Source organism: Macrobrachium rosenbergii, chromosome 16 (genome assembly GCF_040412425.1).
Source record: "Macrobrachium rosenbergii isolate ZJJX-2024 chromosome 16, ASM4041242v1, whole genome shotgun sequence".
Lineage (NCBI taxonomy): Eukaryota > Metazoa > Arthropoda > Malacostraca > Decapoda > Palaemonidae > Macrobrachium > Macrobrachium rosenbergii.
In genome coordinates this window covers 10,436,009-10,443,725 of record NC_089756.1, presented here as the reverse complement: position 1 = coordinate 10,443,725, position 7,717 = coordinate 10,436,009, and the positions used below count along the sequence as shown (strand labels likewise).

The window sequence follows — 7,717 nt, the reverse complement described above, 5'->3', positions numbered from 1 at the left end:
AAAATATCAGGGGTTGTAAGGACACTACAACCTAACCAACAATATTTGTAAAAAAAGTTATAATAATAATAATAATAATAATAATAATAATAATAATAATAATAATAATAATAATAATAATAATAATAATAATAGCAAAAAAGAATAGCAATCAGAATAAAACTTCAAAGCAAGATAAAAAATAACAATAATAATAATAATAATAATAATAATAATAATAATAATAATAATAAACAATATTTCAGTCCATATCTATAATAATATTAATAACGAACTAGCCTATATTCGGTCCATGTCTATAATAATAATAATAATAATAATAATAATAATAATAATAATAATAATAATAATAATAATAAACTATTTCAGCTCATGTCTACAATAATAATAATAATAATCATTAACAGAAAATGAGCGCAACAGCCCACCACGAATTCACTCGAAAATTTTTTGTGCCTTAGAATGAAATCCTTTAAAGAGAAGAAGTCGAAAACGTCGCAACCTTCGAAAAACGTTAGGTTAAAAAACGTTAGGTTACTGATAACACTGTCAACATACACAAACATTTCTCTTATCTGAAACGTTTAAAGAACGCAGTGGAACTTACCTCATTCCGATTAAGCCTACATGGGATGAAATCATCTTGCCATTACATAGAAAAAAATTAAATAAATTCGGCAAGAGTCTATAAAATCAGACAGCTGATTCGATACAAGTTTTGAGTGCTCGTATGAAAATACATGCTAACAGATGTATCACTGATATAGAATATGCAAATACATATATAAATATGTATTTACATATTTAAATATGTGGACATAGGCTATATACATAAATGAATAATTACGTGTATAATATATATATATATATATATATATATATATATATATATATATATATATATATATATATATATATATATATATATATACATATACATATATTTAAAGCTTCATCACTTACATACGCGTGATTTTTCATACTCCAAAAATATCACTTAATATCGAATTCAACATATCTTGGGAATAACCTACATCCAATTATCATTCCCCTTGGGTGTAAGGTATTCCTAAGATATACAGAATTTAATATTAAGTGATATTTGTGGCTTTACATATATACAGTATATATAATCATTTATAAACTTATCATGTACAATGTATAAGAGGTTATAAAACATAAATGTATATACTTATATATATTATATATATATATATAACATATATATATATACAGTATATATATATAATTTTTCTATATGGGCAGCGGCACTTTTAATCATTTTCCTATAATACTCTACAAAATGCAAAGATATTCCGTAATAATATAATAATAATAATAATACATTATTTCGAGTATAAATTTCATATAAAATAATTTACAAACGGTTCATTAAACCTATATCCATAAATTTATAAATACTTCTGATTAAAAAAATAGATGACATCTTTCATCATAATATCATCATAATATGACGATGACGATGATTTCAATATATACCCTGAAAAAAATTTGGCCCTATTTCTTCGTTTCTGAATACTTAAAGGCGTTTGTAAATCTACAACAGAAACAACGATAATGTGAAAAGAATTACAAATGGTAATACGCGGCATTATTAAGTATTTACAGATAAAAATACCCACATTTATCAGTCCTAAAGGGATGCGTGATCAAAAAATAAAAAAAGTACACTGAAGGCTTATCAGGGTTATAAACAATTCAGTACCAGAATAAAATCTTGCCACGGGAAAAAAATAAAAAAACTAATGACAATAATAATAATAATAATAATAATAATAATAATAATAATAATAATAATAATAATAATAATAATAATAATAATATATCTAAAAAAGGACGCCATAGAAAAAAACAATAAAAAAGAATGAATAATAATAATAATAATAATAATAATAATAATAATAATAATAATAATAATAACAAAATCTAAACAAGGAATATGATACATGTACCCCCACAAACCCTTTAAGAATTTAAGAATTCAAGTACCCATTCCAACAATAGTTAGTGGCGCACATAAACGTTGTCAAGTCTCAAAAAAAAAAAAAAACTCAAAACAGGATTAATCTAAACGTTATTACCGACAGTAACACAGGAATTTCAATTATATCATCTCACGGCCACGAGAAACAAAAAAAAAAACTAAATAAAATAAATAGTATCCGGGATAAACGATAAATATATAAATGTGAAACATTCACGCGTTTGTAATAGCGTCAAGTAATACGTACAACATATTTATGATTATAAGAAGCAATCTACTTACACCATCCACATGCTAGAATTAATTTCCGGGTTTTTTTTATAATGCAGGAAGATCAAAGGCGTGAAGAGCAGAGAAATGAAAAATATCAAATGAAATCATTGCCTGATCAGAGGTTTCTTTATTCACATTGAATGATAAATAATGAAACGCTATATATATATTATATATATATATATATATATATATATATACTATATATATATAGTATATGTATATATATATATATAAATATAAATATAAATATATATATATATATATATATATATATATATATATATATATATATATATATATATAATGTGTGTGTGTATAAATCACCAAATCTCGTTTCCCGTGGGACCTGACCTTGATATGGACTGAGATTCCCCTCCCACCGGCCACTGCAATAACGCGATGCATTCATTGCTTGATTAGAGTTTTCTTTATTTATATTAAATAATAAAACTATATATATATATATATATATATATATATATATATATATATATATATATATATATATATATATATATATATATATATAAAATCTCGTTTCCGGTGGGACCTGGCCTTGATATGGACTGGGATTCCCCTCCCATCGGCCTGTAAAGAAACTTACTCGTTTTATTTTTACATACTTCCTGATCTGTGTTCCTCTCTCTTCAAGTACGGGCGTTAATTGTCTTAAGAGCTTCTTCCACATTAATGGTTGCAATTTCGGAGAAAAATGAAAAATATGGGTACTGAGTTCTTTGGAAGGCAGCTCGGCAAGCGACCGACATTAGAACTTGCTCAACGTAAATGTGTTCATGGCAATTTCAACCTGTTCTCAATAAATGTGTGCACCGTTTCTTACTTTGACATGAACTACACAAATTTTTGCACGGCCCTTTTGACTCGTTTTACATGCATGTGTGCACGGCACTTTTGATGTTTCAAAAGAAAAACTGCACGGCCTCTTAGACGTGTCCCAAACGAATATATGTATGCACAGCCAGTGACCCGTTTCACACACGTATTTACACGGCCTCTTAAGCGTGTTCTACACGGACGTTTGCACGGCTTTTCCGACACCGAACAGAAATAATAATTAGCACGTAATGGCCACTCAAATAATAATAAAAGGGGGAATTAATACGAGGAGATAACGCTCAAAAACCATTTTTAATGCCGCGGCCGGCCCCATCACGATTCATGAATAATTTTAGCGTTCCTGATACCGCTTTTATTTCGGCTATTAACCCGTGGAAATCTCACGCCCACCCCACCCCCTTTCCTCGCCCCCAGAACCCCGCCTTTTGAGGGTTTGCCGGCATTTTTTTTTATTATATCGAGGGCATAACAAGAATTATTTGATTTTGATTATTTTAAAAATTTCCCAGTAAGTTTGTTTGGGTGCTTGTAACAATAATAACATTAACACTTCTTCCTGTTTTTACTGAAATGCTGCTTCTGCTGCTAATAATAATAATAATAATAATAAATAATAATAATAATAATAATAATAATAATAATAATAATAATAATCACTCACTGCTATTTTCACTGCACTGACACCACCACAAACGACCACCAAAATGATTCACCAAATTAATGACATCTATAATAATTGCAACGAAACACGACGAACATTAATAATGAAACTAGGTAGGCTACACATGAAACAGAGATCATAACGCGTCAAAATCATTTTAATACTTAATAAACGCAATCCCTTCCCACCCGTAAAAACACCATTTATCGTCATTTGACCGCAATAACTTCCTCCTCCTCCTCCTCCTCCTCCTTCCCCCCCCCTTAACCACTAACAATCCCTTTTTTCCCCTCTTCCCAATTTTTTTTAAACCTCCAGGTATCAACCAGAGCGCACATATATATATCAAATTGGTTATCCCCGGGGCATTTCAATTATGTCACAGGCACCCGATTACAATTCTTGTCCTCTTGGTTTTCGCGTCCTTATTTGGGGGGCGGTCGCGGAATTTTCGGCCTTCTGGCCAGGCTGCCCAGGGGCGAAAAGCTGGTTGTTTGTTGTGAGTTGTGGGCGGCCTTGTACATCCTTGATGTGTCTCCCATGCCCCCAAGGCCTAATTTTACCTTGATACAATTGCGGCCGCTGGATTTAATTATCGGGCATTTTTTATCTTTTTCTTTTTTGGATAATTAGACTTCTAGCACCGGATGGTATTGCCATTCCTGCAACTCGACCCCTGCCGACCCCCAAAACCCTACAGAAATTACACGCTTTCAAACCCTGAAGGCGTTTCGTCAGGGAAAGGCGGAAATAAAAGAACACGAGGATATTAATGCCGCGTCTAAAATGATTACAGCAACATCACCACCAAACCACAACCATAAAAACAGCGAGAACAACAACAAGGCCAACAACAACAGCAACGACAAAGATTTAATCAACAACAAGCATGCAAGATGACACAGAAACAAATTAATCAAAACTTTGCATTTGCGGAGTGCAATTACCCAGTTGACCTGCACAGCAGCAGCAGCTTTATTTTTCAAGCAAAGGCAAAAGCGTTTTTGAACGGCGTGACGACACAAGCATTCTCATACACGCATTTACCCTCCACATTCAGGAGGAGGACGGAGGCGGCAGCAGCAGCAGCAGCATTTCAGGATTTGAGTGCAAAAGGGGGGCGAATGTTAAAATGCTTTTATTGGATAAAAGAAGACATCAGGAAACGAAACCCTCGGGAAAATATGCAGCCCGGCTACACACAGACACAGGCACAGACACAGACACACGAACACACACACGTGGACAGCACACAACGAGACATAAGCAAGACTTCTCACCATCAATTATGCACAAGGAAGGAATCAATCGAATGCCGCAGAACAGAATGCACTGAATTATTCAATTTCCAGCGGCAGCAGCTGATGTTCATCCGCCCCCGAGAAGCCAGTGGAACTTTGTGTCATCATCGTCATTCCATTGCAATGAAAGGACACCCCACACATCCTACTACTTGCTCCTTCTCGTGATCCATCATGTCCTCTTCCTCCTCCTACTTCTCCTCCTCCTACTTCTGCTGCTGGGGAGCCCCGAACACAGAAAATTCATTGTCACTAATTGAACTTCGCCAGAATATCAAGGTCGACACAAAATCCTCTTCCGAAATTCGTCAAGTGGCAACCTCTGTACTCGCTGGGTCCCAGATAATGTTAAAGATCTGCTGAAACACAATCATCTTGGATTACTCCTTCTCTCTGGTCCTTCCAAAATGCTTCCGGTCCCCTGGCACCGTTCCGGCGGGTGTTTCTGCCGAGGATCAACAAGGCAGCAGAAGCACAGCCTTGGAAAAAACAGCAGAAACGAAAGGAAGTGAAGGACTCAAGGCTTTTTGGCAGGTAGGTCCCAGAGAGCGATCAATGGAGAGAAAGAGAGAGAGAGAGGGAGAGAGAGGGAGAGTAAGAGGAGAAGAAGGGTCTTCACTCCCAATGCTTCTTCCCAAAGAAGCCTCAAGCTCTTAATTCTAAAATCTCTTAATCCTACCATAAGATACACCAACGACAGGCAGACGCACGCACAGACAACAAGACACCAAATGCACATGTACACAGATTTCCACGGTCAGTCCAAAACGAAGTGTGATCTGAAAAACAAAATAATAATCTCGGCACATGCCATGTCTGAAGTAATGGAAAATTGGTCTTACCTGCTGTAGTTTGCCAGCTTAGTCCACCGATGAACATTTTGCTGCAAGAAAAACGCAAGATGACATGAGTGGAGTAAAAAAAAAAATAAATATATATGGTTGGTCGCGATAAAGGTGATATACAATATTTTTCTCTTCACGGTTCCGGTTCCATATAATGGTGAGTCACACATTGAACAACCTGCTCCTCTAGGATGTGATAAATCCCAGGATTCTTTTGCTTAAACTGGACGCTATACAGGATTTACAGCAATTGACATGTATACATATGCTAGACACAACATAGAACTTGATCATATATGAATTTTTTCATTTGAAATCAATGACAGAAATTCTCATTCAGAAAAAAATATAACTGATTTTTTTTAAACATATTTTTAGGCATTTTCTTGAAGGCTCTTATATCCTTTCTATCCTGAGGCAGATTACTGACATTCTCAAAACAGATTATCGCATGGAACTCTGGTCGTGCCAGAAATCATCATCATCATAATATCCACGAAAGAACAAAGATAGGCGATGATAATTCGCCTGGTAAATTGCAGCTCCGCGACGTACCCTGGGTCGTTGGGCACCTCCCCGGGGGACCCCACGGGATTTTCCACGGTGGCAGCGGCATCCATGATCATAATTGCAAAGTAGTGGGTTTAGCTACGTTATAACTACGCCACTAAGTTAAAACTAACTAATAGAGGAGCGGTACTTCTCTACGCGATCACACACAATACCGTACTACCAACTGCCGAGCACCGAATCTTCTTACGGCCCACCGCCAGAGGGAGAGGGCGGAGTTTATTGCGGTTGCCAGTTGCTGACCTAAGTTCAGCATTCTTCCTGACGCCGAAATTCTCAAGACTTCAGATAAATAGAAAGCCTGAGAAACGCACTCAAAAGTTCAACTTGAGCCGGCCAAGAACCTGAGATTGCCTAAGTGTCATCTGCATTGTGATCTTCAAAAGCTAATTTATACCAAAGTTGTCCAAATCTTTTGAGGGGGAGGGGCCAAGGCATGACTGACATGAGATCAGACCTTGTGATTGGTCAAGTGGCAGGACCATTTTATGACGTCACAAATCACGATCACAGATACCAGTGCACTCTAGGGATGGATTACCGAACTAAACCCGGCTAATGACTCCCTGAGGATTCTGCGGTCATAATTCATAATTACTCATGAGTTAAAATGTTTTTATCCCTTTATTATTCCATAATTGATATTTCTGGAAAATATCAAATTGTTGGCGTGAAGGTATGCCTAAAGCGCTAGAGGTACACGTTATAACTGGTTATTATTGCATAATCCACCAGATTTCCCCAGCACTGTTATGCCTCTAATATATTCCCCGCAGGCAACGTTCGCGCCATCTCTTGGCCACAAAACAAACTGATGGGGCTTTTTTTAGCGTAGGCCGGGAGGGCAAACGCTACTAAAAACATTTTTTCAGTTTTATGTACTTCTCTCTTGATATTGGTTTAGTACCGTTCACGTAATACTTTTAACAGTATATTAGGGATAATCCCCTATAAAATAAACAAAAATAGCTGAGCGAAATATAAAAGCGGAACGGATTTACGTTGTAGAACTCGGTTTTAAAAAAATCATTATCAGGCCACCGTTCTGCGTGCAGTAGTATTTCACAGCAAGTCCACCCGGCAAAAGGTGAAACCACTATAAATAATCGCGCTCCACGTATGACAGCCATAGCCTACTGTACAGGGACGCTGTAGATGTTCTTCCTTCGTGCCTGTTCCAGTTGCTCATGCCGGCTGCAAT

General features: G+C 35.7%; 1 protein-coding gene across 4 annotated transcripts in view; it reads right to left on the bottom strand.

The window, feature by feature from the left end:
* Rbp6 (RNA-binding protein 6) overlaps positions 1 to 6,691 on the bottom strand; it is a 1,287,678-nt gene extending 1,280,987 nt beyond the window's left edge. For 3 of the 4 annotated variants that reach the window (XM_067118389.1, XM_067118390.1, XM_067118392.1), the window contains exons 1-2: positions 6,502 to 6,691; positions 5,944 to 5,984 (exon numbers count right to left, since the gene is read on the bottom strand). In XM_067118389.1, the coding sequence (XP_066974490.1) occupies positions 5,944 to 5,984; positions 6,502 to 6,572 (112 nt within the window). In that variant the 5' untranslated portion in view covers positions 6,573 to 6,691. The remainder of the gene's footprint in view (positions 1 to 5,943; positions 5,985 to 6,501) is intronic. The other variant, XM_067118391.1, reaches the window with a different exon arrangement.
* Between the last annotated feature and the right edge of the window lie 1,026 nt (positions 6,692 to 7,717).